The sequence below is a fragment of the Fonsecaea multimorphosa genome (genome assembly GCF_000836435.1).
Source record: "Fonsecaea multimorphosa CBS 102226 unplaced genomic scaffold supercont1.16, whole genome shotgun sequence".
In the NCBI taxonomy this organism is placed as follows: domain Eukaryota; kingdom Fungi; phylum Ascomycota; class Eurotiomycetes; order Chaetothyriales; family Herpotrichiellaceae; genus Fonsecaea; species Fonsecaea multimorphosa.
In genome coordinates this window covers 468,330-484,790 of record NW_015971650.1, presented here as the reverse complement: position 1 = coordinate 484,790, position 16,461 = coordinate 468,330, and the positions used below count along the sequence as shown (strand labels likewise).

Genomic DNA, 16,461 nt, shown 5'->3' with positions numbered 1-16,461 from the left:
TTGGCGTCTGGTTTGTTTCCGCGAGGGTTTGGAGGCTTCAGCCTTGGTGCAGGGGGAAATTGGCCCGTGCCGCCTCGTCGCTCCTCGTCGCTCCTCGCCGCCTCCCCCTGAATCCGGCCACGCCACGTGATGACCGGCTACCGGTGTCAGGTGACGCGCCTCTCGCTCAGCTTCTGCTGCGGCGGCCCAATTCTTTCTCACTTCTTCCCCTGCAACTCAACTACGCCACAGAGGAGCCAACACGAGCCGCAAGGAGCCTCCTTACCAGATGCAGCATCCATCTCGCCCGAATCCGGCTGGTCGACAATTTCGTCGTCGAGGTAAGCTCTCCCAAGCTTTTTAGAACACTGATCCGACTGTCAAGCTATCGAAGGTAAAGCTCGCCGTTTGATCATCTCTCCATGATCAACTCTCCGATGCGCACATGCCGTCCTGATCGGATACGCAGCTCAGATGACCCCCCATTGGACTTTCCTGCTGCTTGCGAGATGGAGAAACAATCATCTGTGCCGTCAACGAAGGCGGAGCTGAAATCAGTCGAGGCGTCATGGCTGGTGCGGTTGAGGTCAAACCAGGGCGTCTGACCAAAGACGGGCGGTTCCCCCTTTCTTCGCCTATTTGTGTCTCGAATGATGAATGATGAATCTCGACCCTTCGCTAGCTAGCCAGACTTGAACAAATCCGATAGGATCGCGCATCAGACCGTTCCCATCTTTGATCTCCAGCGCACTTGTGGCACCTTTGAGAAGCGAACAAGACGCCACAAGGCTCCGTATGGCTGGCTGGGCCAACGTTGACTGGCCAAGGACTGCGGCGGGGCCAGCCTCGACACCAGCTCGTCTTGACAATTTCGCCGTTGTCGCTTCGGCTTCACGAGGCAGGCTGACCGGCCGAGGAAGGCGACGACATCTCTTAAGCCTTGGTCGCCCTTCGACACTAGGTCTGTTCTTCCTCATTTTCAGTCCTGCTATTGTTGCTTTCTGTCTCTGCTCTTGAGGTATCCTTGGCGCCGTTGGCGCCGTCCATTCTTTTTCTACAGGGACGCAAGTCAGCGTCGTCCATTCGTTTGGTACCTCGTCTTCCTTATTCTTTGCTGTCAGCGCTCTGGAAAATGGCCCGCTCTTCACCATGGTTGGTGCTGTTGTTGGCACTCGTCTTCCAGGCCATGCCTCAAGCCTCGGCAGGCATTCCCGCTCGACCCGCCGCTCCAGCTCCCGCTCGACCCGTCGTCCCAGCACCAGTTGTTCCAGCTCCTGTCGTTCCTGCTCGACCCGTTGTTCCAGCCCCAGTTGTTCCAGCGCCAGTTGTTCCATCGCCCGAACGTCCAAGCACTCCTAGCAAGGCTGTCACCACTACTAAGGCGGTGGTGACGACACCTGCCCAGGCTAGCCAGCCCTCTCGAGTCTCGTATTCTGGCGCAAAGATAGTTGGGACGGCCGAATTGCCATCGTCGTTGTCAACAGCCATATTCCCTGAGGGCGCCTCGAGCACCGACATCCCCAAGCACAGCGGCTCTCTTGGGATCAACGGGCTTCCTCAGAGCAAGACCAACGGTAACTCGCTGCTCGGCACACTTTGGGCACCTACATACGACAGGTATGTGGGAGACGCACCGGGTCAATGCAACTCCACGGTGGCTCCAGCGGGAGGGTGGCCATGGGGAGACCGAACAGCAAGCGGCACCAACCCGTACACTTCAGCCCCTGTCACCGGTGTTGTTCGCTCATATAACTTTGAGATCTCGCGAGGCTATCTGGCCCCGGACGGGGTCGAATTGGAGGTCTTGTATGTGAATGGCGGGTTCCCTGGTCCTACCATTGAAGCCAACTGGGGCGATACAATCCAAGTCACAGTCACAAACAGCATTACCGGCCCCGAGGAAGGCACATCTCTCCACTGGCACGGATTGTTACAACAAGGCACCCCCTTTGAGGACGGTGTGCCTGGAATCACTCAATGCCCTATCGCTCCTGGACAAACCTTCACTTACACGTTCAATGCTGATCTTTACGGCACTTCTTGGTATCATTCCCACTACAGTGCACAGTATGCTGGCGGTGTCATTGGTGCAATCATCATTCACGGACCCCAGAATGCTGTCTATGACCAGGATCTTGGACCAGTCATCTTGTCAGATTACTTCCATGAGGAGTACACCACCCTAGTTGCAGATGTTATGAGCACAGACCTCTCCAAGATTATGCCCATGGCAGACAACACCCTTATCAATGGCAAAGGGTTCTACGACTGCTCCTCAATGGAAGACAACTCGACATGCACGCCCAATGCTGGGGTCTCCAAGTTCCAATTCACCTCCGGAGAATCTTATCGTCTGCGGCTCATCAATGCTGGCGCTGCTGCTACGCAGCTGTTCAGCATCGACAACCATACTCTTACCGTGATTGCATATGACTTTGTTCCCATTCAGCCATACACCACGGACGTCGTGACCCTCGGAGTTGGCCAGCGTGCGGACGTGATCGTTCAAGCGACTGGGATGCCCACCTCGGCGGTCTGGATGAGATCCATAGTCCCTGCACGTTGTGGCGGCACCACACAGCCCGTAGGTGTCGGAATCGTCTACTATCAGAACGCGAACACCACTTCCGAACCAAGCTCAAGCTCACAGGCATGGCCCATTTCACAGACGTGTGCCACTGACCCACTCAGCCAGACTGTCCCGTATGTCCCCATTACGCCACCTCAGTCGATGACGACCGTCCAGGTTGGGCTCAATTTTGAGATCAACGCCACCGGACACTTCCTATGGGCCATGGACGGCTCGACTTTCCGCACTGACTACAATGACCCCATTCTGCCGCTCGCAATCGCTGGTAACGACAGTTTCCCCGAAGAGTGGAATGTCTACAACTTCGGCAGCAACACGAGTTTTACCATCGTCGTCAACAACGACAGCCCCCTTGTGCACCCCATGCATATTCACGGCCACAACATGTATGTCTTGAACGAAGGCTCTGGCCGTTGGGACGGTAGCGTTGTCAATCCTTCCAATCCGATGAGAAGGGACGTTGTCCAGCTTCAACCGGGTGGATACATGGCATTTCAACTGGACGCGGTCAACCCAGGCGTGTGGCCTTTCCACTGCCACATCGCATGGCATGTGAGCGCCGGTCTGTACATGAATATCCTGGTAAGTGATCCTCGGGTTCTTTGTTATAGCTTCATGGCTGACTGCTTCTATAGGAGAGAACCGACCTCCTCCCTTCAGTCGACGTTCCTGCCAGCGTCAGCAATCTTTGCAACGCATGGTCTGCCTTTACGGCCGAGGGTCCTATTGATCAGATCGACTCGGGCTTGAAGAAGCGAGACCACAGCCACCTCGGACGACATAAGCACAAGCACGCAAACATTGTTCGAAGGACGTTGTAAAGAATAAGAACAATGGTCGTGGGACAACGGACGGTGTTAGTACAGAACAAGATAATGGGAGTTGGTAATGGATAATCGGCACGCAATATATCATTCTTTTGAGACTTTGTACCTGTACCAGGAGAGAAATATTCAAGTATGGCCCCATGCATGCATGATACAATATATGTGTTGATGCTCTATCTGTTCCCTCTGGCACCCTTTCTCTGTACCAGCGAGCCGACTTTCCTTCCTGATACATGCATGATATTCTGTCCACATGTCTCCGCCCAGTTGCTCTGCCAGAATATGGCCATCCGTACCGAGTACAGCCCACAGCACAGCTAACGGTATACGACTATATACTGACTTTAGCTCTTGCCCTGAGCCTGAAATCTGGTTGCCAAGTCGTAGGTGAACTCGGAGAGGCACTGTCTCGGATGAGATTCTTGATCAACGCCCATATGGGCCTGAAGTGCCTCAACCAGATAGCGACCGGTAAGCAAATGTTGCCTCTATTCGCAATCTTTGTTTCCGACTTGTGAAGACCAGGACCGACAATCTTCTTTACGGTCGAACAAAGGAGGACTTCAAAGAGTGAATTACCGCAGATGGCTGCTCCTCTGAGGCTTGATTGCTACTACAAAGACTTAAGCGCTGCTTGAGAAGGCCAACAAAGAGTGTTGGATGAATGAATCCTACCGGGTCCTTTCTACGCTGACATTGGCTTTGTCACTTGGATCCGCGAATATCAAGGCACTTGAACGAGGCGTTGTCTGCCACTGCTCTGTTGAGAGGCATTGACGCTTTGTATGTCCCATACTGCCTCCTACCGTGGGACTGGACTTCTGAAGCCCTTAAATACCTCGACGTTCTCCCGTCTCTGGTGTTTCTCTCCATACCACACTCACACCACAAATCAACACTTTCACCTTTGAGGTGAGAAACTCAGGAAACTTTTTCGTGCTCTTCTCAACTTCAAAGGGGAAACCCCATCACCATTCTCACTCACCGCCACCTACTCAAACCCACCCTAGGTTTCATCACATCTTTTGACAAAATGCCTTCCGGTTCTTCCTACTATGGCGGGTCGTCCTCTGGCTCTAGCTCCTCTTCTTCCCGCGAGTACACATCCAAAGACTATGACCGCCTGGCGACTGCTGTGACCGCAGCTGCGAAAGGCGAGTATGGGACTTATGGCGGCACCGTTCGTGACTCTAACGGAAACTATGGACGACGAGGCGCAATCTCCGAATCGGACAGCCCCTATCACTATTCTACTCGCAAGAGTTCCCGGGATCCCTGATTCATTGAAACCCTAAGGTCCATCGGTGCTTGAAGGTCGCGGAAATAGGTGAGCGATGAGACGGTTCGGCCAGAAGCTGACAAACAGCCACGGGTGCAGTAGCAGGCTACTACTGGCCTCGACAACAACAAAAAGTTGGCGAAAGGCAAACCACAAAGGTAAGTGAAGGTAAGTGATGGAAAGTGAGATCATGGTGTTCCCCCCTCCCCCTCCCCCTGGCCCCCTTCCCTCTTTTTTTTTGGGTTTTTCCTCGGTGTTTGTTTACAAAAGCTTGACAGTACGATGGCTTTTGTCGCAGTGGTAGGCAAAATACAATCAATCGTTTTCCCCTAAACTTTACAGTTTCTTCTCCTTGTAAGACTATTCGAGTAGACCACTAAGAACCAAGGTTTTGTCTGAGAAAAATATGCGATTGGTATTAAGTACTACCTAGCAACGAACTTTTTGACACAGCCAAACTCGAACAAAATGCAAACAGCAGTACTTGCCCCCCATAATGCATGTCACCGAAGCGAAAACTCCTTCGCAATGCAATCCAAAGCAAGCACGGAGATATTGATGCTAGGCCTTTAGTTTCCGCGCTGGCACCCATCAATCATGTCGGCGCCGATGGGACCTTTGCAGTCGACGCCCAGGGGGAATTTGCCCGCGCCGTTCCACCAAATCTGGTAGGTATTCAGGGCTACCAGCTGCGGGTTCTGGCAGGCCCAGAACTTGTTCTCGCCGTTCCAGAGCAGGGGGCCGCCGCCGCTGAAGGAGAAGCCCGTGGAGACGGCGTCGGCGGGCATGTTCCCTCCAGCGTGGGGGAGGGTGAACTGCAAGGGCGCCGTCTTGGTGGGCTCAATGTAGGCGTTCTGCCAGCCCGTCGGGGATGAGTGGATGGACAAGAAGCTCAGCCCGCCTTCGGTGTCGCCGGCGACTTTGGCCCCGGACAGCACCAGCGGCTCCGAGTACTGCTGGTACTTGATCTCGCCGAAGTAGGCCGAGTTGTTGGCGTAGGAGAACTTGAAGGTCTGCACCTCGCTGATGTCGAAGAGGCCTTCCTCGCCGACGCTGAGCCCGAATGTGCCGTCGACGGCCTGCCGCTTTTCAGCCTGGAGGGGCATCGCACTGGCCGTGGCCGAAAGTAAGGCCAGCGAGGCAGCAGCGGTGGAGAGGAAGAGCATGGTGGTGAAACTTGGAGAAATGGGTTGCTTTGGACAGAGAATGGCTTTGATGAGAGAGTGCTCTGAAGACTTGTTGATGCTGCGCTCGTATAATTCTAATCTCTACTCCCGAGAATTCTTCTCGCTGCTGATCTTGGTGCTGTTGTTGGTGGTGATAGGAAAGTGAGTACACCAACTCAATGGGATTGGGACCTTTATACCTCGTAATCACGAAATCCCTTCAGCTGCATTCTGTGCTCTCTAACCACACCGGCATACACTCTCTCCCCCCATCTCCAAGGTGTATACTTAGAAACAAGCCAGAAAAATGACGATGATGGTGTTGAGCCATTTCCCCACAGGTAACGGTAACCCTCTGAGACAAGGCTAGAGATGATTGTGATGCGAGCTGCAAGGCTATGCACTTTTCTGCTACAGTACCTTTTTTTTTCCCGCTCGCTTGTCTCAAAGCCCAGCTCGCATGAGTTGCGGAGTCCAGGTATCAATGCCTTTTGCGTCCGGGGCGGCTGCAAGTTCCTAATACGGCTTAGCATGTCCTGCGCCTCCACAGAGTGTATGAGGTTGCAGAAAAGCTTAATCTTACGATGTTTAAACTTCAATCAAGTGACAAGTGGCAGGGCTGTGCACACTCTCGTGACCTTGTCGCTATCTCTACATCTGTCTTGGGTCTTTATTACTGCATGCGTACCTGATGGAGTGGGGAGAAGCTGAAGAGGAAAAAGCAAAGGTACACAATACCACTAGCGTCTTTTTAGTCCATCCTGGGCAATCGCTAATCTGAGTTGCGAGCGGCTCGTCATCCTTTATACGGTTGAGATGGATTGCCTGCAGTCATCGTGGCTAGCAAAGAATGACACCTTGGTCATGGAAGTCATTCAAGCTCTGGAATAATTGGTATGCCTGACTCGGGGCCGCTTGCTCCAAGTTAGCCACAAGGACCGAGTCAAGGTTGTAACTTGCCGCAGAAGTGATCCGAGGCAATCAGTAACACCGCAGACACCTTATCCCACCTAGCTTGCTTGTTTTGTGTTCGCTCAATCACCAGACCCTCAGCCCACGTCCGTCGGCTTCTCATCAAATCCCTAACAATGGATACCGTCGAGGTTTGTTCAACGAAAATGTTGATCACGTGTATTCGTGACGCGGGCGCGCGTCGCGTCGCGCGTCGAATATTTCGCGCTGGGTGCCGCCCCGCTGGAGACCAACATGTGATGATGGCGAGCCACATTCACTCAACAGCCCTCGCCTTGCTCCTGCCAGTCTTTCTTTCATCACGTGTAGGATGTATCTGTCATGTCCAAAATTCCATGGTCCATCACCAGTACCAAGCGGAAGACCGAGTCCGCACCCTTGGCGGCAAGGAAGCGACAACGACGAAGTAACATCCGTGTCACCTCTGGCAGTCGACCCTCAAAGAGCCAACAGACCTTGACCCAAGCCGAATGGCTCACTTCCATCCCTTCGAGCTACGATGAAAGCGAGATGCAGTATCTCGACGACGGCGGGCAAAGGCAACCGCAGCCACCCAAAAAGCCTCGCCGGAGTGTACGGAAGCCTGATTCTACGTTGACCCAGATGGACTTCTTCAGTTCTCTACCTCGACATGACCAAGATTTTGATGACGCCATGATTAGTGTTGCAGAAGGCGAAGATGACGGCCGTTGCGTTGTTCCACAACTGGACGGGACGTACGACAGCCCGAGGCGGCCTCGAAAGCGCAAAGCCACTCCGAGCGCTGCCAGTCTGCCTACGAAGCAGAAGACGGAGCCTCCGATCGGAGACAGTCAAGAAGAATACAAGCCTAGCAAGAGAAGGAGAAAGGTTGGCTTCGCAGACGAGGAGAACACGATGGGGCCCCGAAGGGCATCTAAGCGTCTGGCATCGAAAAACGAGGTGCTCTTAGATCCAGTCAAGAATTTCGATTACTTTGCTGAAGCGCTGAGAGATCCTGCGGAGCACGGGAGATCAAACGCCGCAGATGAGCCCTTGAGCGATTTTTTGGAGATCGAGGACGCGACAGAAGACGAGCCTGGGATTCTGCTAAGTGGATGCTCTGTTCTTCCACAAACGCCAAAAAGGAACACCACTGTTATTCTCTCAAGCCAATCTCCGGAAAGCTTATGCAAGAGTACGCATAAGAGCGACCCGAAGGTGGCCGAAACTCCTTCTAAGGCTCGCCGACTACCTTTGGCTGAGCGATCGGTCAATATTCCAACAGAAGCCTCCCCAACCAGAAACGAAGGGAAAAGACGGCGGACCCCAATGCGCAAGTCGCCAAAGAGCAAGGTGGTCATCCTAAAGCTCCGGAAGCGAGACAGCCCTCGACGTCCTCCATATGTTGGAGATTCCCAAGTGAATTTGTGGTCAATTCCTTCATCCTCGCCTGAGCTGATAAGAGGACCTGCAACCGCTGTCCAAGCACATGTACCTCCGCACAAAGCGCCCGAGGATTTTGAGATTCCTGCCACAAGCCAAGCACAGGGAAGTGGATCAACTTCCTTAGTTGCTGGGAGTGAGGACAATCTGCCAAACCCGAGTCAGCTGTTTGCTCGCAGAAGCGGTGGCACCAAGGCAGAGGATGCGGTGGATCCTACGCAAGAAGGAAATAGAGGCGTCATTGTTCGAGACTTTGCTAACGCTCATTCTCTGCCAAACGGCTCGGCTACTCCAGGTCTTGATGGCATCATCAGGTCTTCGCCGCCTGTCCCTGCAGAGTCACAAGATCCACAAGAGCCAGCGGGTGATTCGGAGGAAACTGGTGAGGCTGTGGACTTTGGATCGCCAATCGAGAATGACACGCAGTTCAATATGCAAATCCAGCACCGTATGTCCTCGTCTACTCCACCAGAGCAACGTCTTGAGGAGTCAGGAGCTGGACCCAACGCTGGTCTCCTTTCGACACCGCCGTCACTTGATGGCGAAGATGCCGATAAAGTCGACGCAGCTCCGTGCCCTGCCTCCCAAGACATTGGCATACTGCAGCCGTCCGATTCACTTCCACTGATTCCCCGACTGGTAGAGCGTTGCAGCGCAGATGCAGATAAGGAGGCACATGAACTGGACGACGATGATGCAGACGAAGAAGCTCTGCCGGAGCCCGCGTTTGTTCATCCGTCGACCATCCATCGAAAGGCGACACAAGCGCCATTGAACGACACCTTGCATTCCTCTTCTTCGCCTTCCCTTTCGGCAGCAAGACCTGTCACGCAAAGATCTGTCCACCCGGCGTCAATTCCTCACCCGTCACAAATGTCGACCCAAGATGTCACGCAATGTTTTCTCCCACAGTCATCCATCCCACCACCGCCTCGGGAAGGGTTGCTTGAAGGCGAACCCGACAAGGTTACGATCAAAGACTCCAGCTCTTCCAGCATTCCGCTCAGTCAGATTCCCCAACATGTCAAACAGGACGAATCTCAACTGGATGGCGACAACAGTTCAGCTGAGGAATCTGCCTCTGAAGATGATCTGGATCTGGATCTGGATCCGCCTTCGGTCCCGCCTAAACCATCTCGACCTCGGGCGGCTTTTTTGCAAGAGGATACCGAACAACCCATCGCCGGAAAAGGCAGAACAGAGACACCCATGGAGACAAAAGGCAGGCACAGCGCCAAATCCCTGGGTCCCCAGTCCTCATCACAGCTCAGAGAACCTCAATCTGAACTCGAGTCAGCAGCCGGCTACGCATCCGAAGAACCTTCACTAGCATCCTCTCCAGAACAACCACCCCCGTTGCAACGACAATACTCACCTATTCCCGGATTCAACAACGACACGCAGTCGAATTTCACACAGGGTGGGCACGTCACGGCCGCGTATATTCATCGTCAGCGCGAATCGGGCGTATTCCCGAAATGGTTCGTTCCCTCGCCGTACCAGGTTCCGGGGTATACGAGAAGGAAATGAAGTATGACTCAGTGATACTCCGAGGTGGGCGACTCGGTGTTTGCAGTTGAACTGTTTGGGCTCCTACGTACTATCAGCTCTGGAATAGCCTCCTTTCCAAACGACCCGAATTTGCGTGATGTGGGTATAGCTGCCTCGTTCCCGAGAGCGCGGCACGAAGCTTTGCTACGTTTTCTGACTGCCGTCTGGGGAAATAAGGCATGCTCTATCGGGTACGATTGCCAGCATCCTTGCGGTATGAGTAGCAGTTGGACAAGGGACGAGTTAGATTTCAGGTTGCTTTGTGTCGTGTTGCGTGGTATGGGCTGTGAGACGCAGGGGAAAAGGTAAACAACATGCAGCCGGTTTCTACTTGAATGACGGCATGAAATTCTCATCAAGTATTTTCACACTTGCCGTCCAGCATCTTCATAAGCTATCTCCTGAAAAGCCTCAATGCTTCGACCTCTCCCGTATCCTCATCCCCATCCCCATCTGCAAGTATACCATCCACTCCACCTTCTGCGTCGTCTGATCTCTCCCGCTCATCCAACGCCCCGATCCTAGCCCCCAGCAGACTGCCAAAGAACTCGTGCCTGGCCGACTCGGTCCACGTGGAGCGGTCCTCGGGGGCCATGAAATTCTCCAATTTCTCGTGCACCGTGTACCGGACCTTGCGGCCCTTGCTGGCTTTTGTGTCGACGCCGCCGCCGACGCCTCGTTTGTGTTTGCTGCCCGAGACGTGCAGTTTTGTGGGCAGCACGACGGTGGGGGAGGAGGAGGAGGAGGAGCGCGAGGCAACGAGGTCGCGCAGGAGGGATTGGTAGAATGCGCCGTCGTCGTAGGTTTGGGTGCTGGGGGAGTAGGATTGCGCGACGAGTTTGGAGGATTCGGTCGCGAGGTACGTGTCGAGCACGTCCGTGAGGCGCGATGAGGAGGAGGAGGAGGGTTTGAGAAGTTTGGAGCGTGGCGCGGGATCGAGCACCGGTTGGGTCTTTGCGTGCCATTTGTCCATCACGCCGCGGCGATGGGTGTGCGCGTGCGCCTCGAGGGAGGTGTAGCGCTCCCACATCTCCGAGAGGGGTGTTGTTCGTGTCGCGTTGAGCGGTTGTCGTTTCCTCTTCAGATCAGTCTTCTGCTTTTCGGTCTTGTTGTCACCATCGTCACCAGGGGATGAAGGAGGCCCTTGTTGTTCTTCTCGGGCGGAAAGAATGGCGCTGCGGATCGAGTCGATGGTCGACCATAGCGCCAGCGCGGCATCTTCGGCTTGTTTCGCCGCCGTCTTGACTTCCTCTTCATCCACAAGGGACCCAGGAGGAGGCAGTTCGTTCATGGCCGTGAGGCCCTTTTGGAACTTGATCCTGGCATCCAGCAGGCGGTCAAAGGTCTGCCGTTGTCGCTTGACTGCTTGGCCCTTTTTCACGTCGGCGGCGGCGCCGGCTGACAATGCAGATGCGAGCGCCGCTGTGGAGGCAGAGTCGAATGCGGCTTTTCTCAGTTCTTCCCGGTCCGCGCTCCGAGAGGGTTTCGCGGCTCGTGGTGGAGGCGGTGAGGCCGCTGAGGATATAGAGGAGGATGCCTCGTCGTCGTCCATACTGACATCGGATTCGTCGAGAGAGTGTTCCTCTGATAGATCCGATCCGTCTCGCTCTGCCTCATCCCGCGGATAGTCTTCTCCACTAACACCCTTTCGTTTCTTGATGCGTTTTGCGTAGTCCTCGCCAACGACTGTTTCGTCCCTCGCGGAGTCTTCATCCTGATCCACGTCTGACCCTAGCTGGTTGTCGTTCTCTTCCTCCGAGACCCCTTCAGAGCCAGGCATATCCCCACCATTCCTGGCAGCGAAGGGATCATCCTCCTCTTCTTCGACGGGCGCAAAGGGATCATCTTCCTCTTCTTCGACGGGCGCAAAGGGATCATCGTCGTCCTCTCCATCATCTTCGAGCGCTTTGCGACTCACCGCCACGCCCCCGTATTTTGCGTCTAGCGTTGGCTGTTCTGGCTGCCGCAGTCTGCTCTTTTCCACTGTTTCGTAATGTGCTCGGCTGAAATCATCGCGCAGGTCTTCTCCTTCTCTTTCAGACTCTTCGCCGTCGCTCGGACGTAGTAGGTACCCATCGTCTTCGGGGTCATAGTCTGCCAGGGCTTCAGTGAGCGGAAAAGGAACTGACAGCGCCACTCCGCGACAGAGAACGAACTAACCTCTCACTATCCTCCGCTCCAGGTCAGCGACCTGCTCCCTGAGACTCGGCATTCTTTCAATCTCCCCTCTCAAATGCGACGCGGTTTGCGGTGTCGCCAGGTGCCAGGCTCTTCTCTGGCTGGGATCGAAAATTAATTTTTTGGAGAAATTTGGCGCCAGATTTTCCCCGCAGGTCCCTTCGCCACCCACTAATGGCAATTGGTTAATAGGCGACTTTGCTCCCCATCGAGGGTCAGCAAGCCACAATCCACAGCCCGGACGCTTCACATAATGAACAAGTGTCATATATTTCACTGCTCAGAATAAGCGTAAAAAATGGCTGAATAGTTCAGAGGTAGAATTCTTGCTTTGGGAGTCTTTCTGTCTTGATTGTAAGAGGTCCTGGGGTGAGTTTGCCATATATTCGTCATCTGTTTAATATCGGATATTAACATCCAATTTCAGTTCAATTCCCAGTTCAGCCCTGCTTTTCTTTGCATTCTTTTTGTTGGTTTCTGTTTATCCTTCTTTTTTTCGTCCCTTCCACAACCCATCGTCCCCGCGGCATCTATTTGCTTCGAATCAAGGCCGAGAACTGTGCGATCACGTGGCCGGCATATTTGCGACGTCACTTGATTGGCAGGAATATCAGGCAGCGACGTCGATCGTCCACCACGCAGTTTTGAACGCCTCCCTTGATATTGAACTTCAATACCATATTCCTGGACTGTTCTCTGATCGGGACACGTTTTTGTGGACGCTAGTTTCTATGCGGTCACATCAGCCGGGAAGGAAACACGCTCTTTAGAATGAGCCAAATCCGAGACCTTGCATAATCTCTGGAAGCAATGCCGCGCAGGACGAATCAGCCGGCCACAAGAGCGACAAGGACAACGCGTCGGTCCGCTCGCCAACGCCAAAAGCCCCAGGATGATATCCCGGAAGTCTATGGCGACATGCTCGCGGAAGCCGTCGCCGAGGAACAGGCTTCTGCTTCGAACTCGCGAGCGTCCAAGCGGCGCAAAATAAGCGAGGAACCGTCGACCAATATCGAACTCGATTTCGATCTGTTCGGATCCCCAGCAAATGCCCAAGACGTCGACGGGACGGTGTCTGCTGCTGAAGACGCGCCTCCGAAACTTCAACAGGTCGTCTTTGATGACTTCGAGGACTCGGACGAATCCGATGCAGAGTTCGAAGATGTAGATCTCGAACCAGCCACGAGTGATGCAGCTGAAGAGCGGCACCCCGAACAGCAGAAGACCCTCGAACTCGACTTGTCTAGGACAAGTACGCCGAAGCGTGCGGCTCAACGACGCAAGCCCGTGAGTCTAGCAGAGCGCAAGCTTCGCCTGGATGTTCACAAGGCCCACCTTGTTCTCTTGCTGGCACACCTTAGCTGCCGTAACAGATGGTGTAACAGTGAGTTAGTACATTCCATCTTGAAGCCTCTCGTATCTCGCAAGGTAATCTCGTTGCTTCACGTCGACGAGTCAAAGCCTCAATTCCAAAGGTCACATTCGTTCAACAAGGGCATTGAGGAAGTCTGCGCCCTCTGGAGGCAGCAATGGAAAATCACTGCACGAGGGATGAAACGAGCTCATTGGAGGGAGGACGTCGACGCAGTCAAGGAGAGCGACGATGCCGAAGACTTGATTGACTTTGACGACTTCAAAACCGCAGCCGTCTCCCGCTCTGGTTCGAGAGACCTGGGAGCTCAACTATTCTGTGCACTACTTCGCTCAGTTGCAGTAGATGCCCGATTGGTATGCTCTCTTCAGGTCTTGCCGTTCTCTGGCATTGCCAAGGGCCAAACTCCAGAAAAGCCCAAGCCGCAATACATCTATGCGCCTCCCCAGAACTATGGTTCTGCTTCGCCTGCTCCCAAGAAAAAGAGAATCGTCGAGTCTCCCTTCCCGATCTTTTGGGTCGAAGCCTTTTCTCCATCCGTGCAAACGTGGATCCCTTTGGATCCCCTCGTCCGCAACACAATCAATAAGCCAAAGACTGGTTTCGAACCTCCTGCGTCTGATCAACTCAACAGCATGGTCTACGTAGTTGCATTTGAAGGTGATGAATCAGCCCGAGACGTGACAAGGCGATATACTCAATGGTACAACGCAAAGACACGAAAGCAACGAGTGGAAAGTACAAAAGGAGGGGAGAAGTGGTGGGAGGTGACCATGAACGTCTTTCGGAAGCCTTTCAGCGAGACACGAGACGAGATCGAGGACGCGAACCTGCTCAAGCGCGCCGAAAGCGAGCCCATGCCCAAGAACATCCAGGATTTTAGAGGACATCCTGTATATGTTCTGGAACGGCACTTGCGGCTCAACGAGGTCATACATCCGCGACATGAGGTGGGCAAAGTGGCTTCTGGGCCTCTGAAGGGTGTCAAGCTTGAGAGTGTGTTCCGCAGACGAGATGTGCATGTCTGTCGGACTGCGGACGCGTGGTATCGCCGGGGTCGTGATGTCAATCAAGGGGAGCAGCCGCTGAAACGAGTGGTCCCCAAACGACAGCGGAATCAGGACGTGGCAGCTGCCGAAGAGCTTGACGACGATGAAGACGAAACCAATGAAGGAATGGCTCTCTATGCTGAATACCAGACTAGCCTATACGAACCGCCGCCTGTCGTCGATGAGAAGATTCCCCGCAATGCATACGGAAACCTCGATATCTACGTGCCGTCGATGATACCGGCTGGGGCAGTCCACATTCGCCATCCACTCGCATCGGCCGCGGCTCGGGTCCTCGGCATTGATTATGCAGATGCAGTGACGGGATTCCAGTTCAAGGGCCGGCAGGGCACGGCCGTCATTGACGGCGTGGTTGTGAGCATGAACATGACCAACGCCATGCTCAATGTGATTGAAGGTCTAGAGTCCCAGGCGTCGGAAGAGGTGCAGGAAGCGAGGACTAGGATCATTTTGGGGATGTGGAAAAGGTGGCTTACTGCTTTGCGCGTGCACGAGCATGTACATCGGCAGTACGGAGATCAAGGGAAGAAGGAAACTGATGCAGGAAAAGACACCAGTCATGGAGAAGAAGAGGATGGTGGCGGATTTATGCTGGACCAGGCAGAACTGGAACACCACGAAGAACCTGCCAACTCTGTTCCTTCGACAGCGCCAAACCTGAAACCACTCGACCAGCTTCTTCCCCCGGAAGTTGTGCATCAGGATGTGATTGTCGTCAGGTCTCCGCACAAGCTCAGACAATTGCCTTCCTCTGATCTGCCGGGGGTCCATGACCGAGTTTCACCACGCGCGATCAACAGTGGAGGCTTTCTCCATGAGGCGGACAACGCGGGCGGTGGTGGCTTCATTTCGGGGGATGATGATATGAACCACAATCCTGCAGACAGTCAAGACCACCACAAGCAGGCGGTATCCAGACACGATAAGCCCGCAAACGATGAAGGTGGCGGCTTCATGCCCGAAGAAGACAATGAGGGAGGTGGAGGTGGCTTCCTACCCGAGGACGAATTCGAGGATGGAGAGGCGGAATCACATCCGCAGTCTAGCACGGCCGCTCATGAAGACTCAATCCCCGCGGAAGCAATTGATACGCCATCCGAGACAGAATACGCGTCGACCAAAGAGAGATTACTGATTAATGCGGCTGCGGGTGCAGGTGCTGGTGCTGCTTCTGCGGGAAATGCGACCGCCGCGGCTGCCGGAGATAGTGCCAAGCCCCGGAGCATAATGGCCGAAAGGGGAGGTCGGGAATCAGGACTTCTCGAGGATCCAACAACCTCGACATCGACCTCGATGCATGCATGGCATATTCCTGATGCGGGCAAGTCGACCGCAGATCAAGACGAAGAAGAAAAAGCCGAAGAAGGGGAAGCAAAAGGAGGACCGGAACTCCAGAGGACCGCATCTGGGTCCAGGTCCATGTCTGGGTCTGCCTCTGTCGCGGGCTCCCTCCTCTCCCACGACCCGGAAGACGACGACGCCGAGCCAGAGTGGTTGCTGAGTAGCCTGGGCGAGTTGGACTAGCAATGGACAGGAGAGGATGCGATGTATACATCTACCGAGTATACCGAGTAAAGTACCTACATACACTTCCATACAGTTCATATAATCCAATGCCAAGGGGGTGGGTACATGGAACACACGACATTTGCACGCACGAAACAAGCATAAAAGTCATGCATGTATGCACTATCCAAATGACATGATCCGATCTGTATCCTGCGTTACCACACTACGTGGTAATCCATACATACCTAAGGTACCTACTCACTTGGACTCGTGGAACATTACCTCTTGTCTCGTGCTCTGTCAACCGCGGGTTCAAGGTCCTCGGTCACTTGATTCTGAGTTACTACTACTCCGTACGTCCTGTGCTCGCGGTCTAGGTTCCTTGTACCTAGGTAGGTTACTTTGGGCTGTTCCACAGTCGCCTACAAATACCCCATGCATGAGCACCTTCGCACTTTTAGCGGTCTTCGAATCTCTAATTACATCGGTTGCAGAACAGGTAATAAGAATGCAGGGGAGGATGCAACTACAGCTTTTAGCGTTCTTCGGTAATGATGCACGGCG

General features: G+C 54.0%; 6 protein-coding genes across 6 annotated transcripts; 4 read left to right on the top strand and 2 right to left on the bottom strand.

The window, feature by feature from the left end:
- Positions 1 to 1,165: 1,165 nt before the first annotated feature.
- Z520_07825 (uncharacterized protein) lies at positions 1,166 to 3,390 on the top strand (the record flags this gene model as incomplete). The annotated part of the gene is made up of 2 exons (XM_016778322.1): positions 1,166 to 3,151; positions 3,205 to 3,390. The coding sequence occupies 2 exons, from the start codon at positions 1,166 to 1,168 to the stop codon at positions 3,388 to 3,390; spliced, it is 2,172 nt and encodes a 723-aa protein (XP_016630682.1).
- A 1,039-nt stretch (positions 3,391 to 4,429) lies between these two features.
- Z520_07824 (uncharacterized protein) lies at positions 4,430 to 4,675 on the top strand (the record flags this gene model as incomplete). The annotated part of the gene is made up of 1 exon (XM_016778321.1): positions 4,430 to 4,675. The coding sequence occupies one exon, from the start codon at positions 4,430 to 4,432 to the stop codon at positions 4,673 to 4,675; it is 246 nt and encodes an 81-aa protein (XP_016630681.1).
- Positions 4,676 to 5,244: 569 nt separating this feature from the next.
- Positions 5,245 to 5,841, bottom strand: Z520_07823 (uncharacterized protein; the record flags this gene model as incomplete). The annotated part of the gene is made up of 1 exon (XM_016778320.1): positions 5,245 to 5,841. The coding sequence occupies one exon, from the start codon at positions 5,839 to 5,841 to the stop codon at positions 5,245 to 5,247; it is 597 nt and encodes a 198-aa protein (XP_016630680.1).
- Positions 5,842 to 7,134: 1,293 nt separating this feature from the next.
- Positions 7,135 to 9,747, top strand: Z520_07822 (uncharacterized protein; the record flags this gene model as incomplete). Its single annotated transcript, XM_016778319.1, has 1 exon — positions 7,135 to 9,747. The coding sequence occupies one exon, from the start codon at positions 7,135 to 7,137 to the stop codon at positions 9,745 to 9,747; it is 2,613 nt and encodes an 870-aa protein (XP_016630679.1).
- A 415-nt stretch (positions 9,748 to 10,162) lies between these two features.
- Z520_07821 (uncharacterized protein) lies at positions 10,163 to 11,980 on the bottom strand (the record flags this gene model as incomplete). Its single annotated transcript, XM_016778318.1, has 2 exons — positions 10,163 to 11,862; positions 11,929 to 11,980. The coding sequence occupies 2 exons, from the start codon at positions 11,978 to 11,980 to the stop codon at positions 10,163 to 10,165; spliced, it is 1,752 nt and encodes a 583-aa protein (XP_016630678.1).
- A 776-nt stretch (positions 11,981 to 12,756) lies between these two features.
- Z520_07820 (uncharacterized protein) lies at positions 12,757 to 15,912 on the top strand (the record flags this gene model as incomplete). Its single annotated transcript, XM_016778317.1, has 1 exon — positions 12,757 to 15,912. The coding sequence occupies one exon, from the start codon at positions 12,757 to 12,759 to the stop codon at positions 15,910 to 15,912; it is 3,156 nt and encodes a 1,051-aa protein (XP_016630677.1).
- Positions 15,913 to 16,461: the final 549 nt, after the last annotated feature.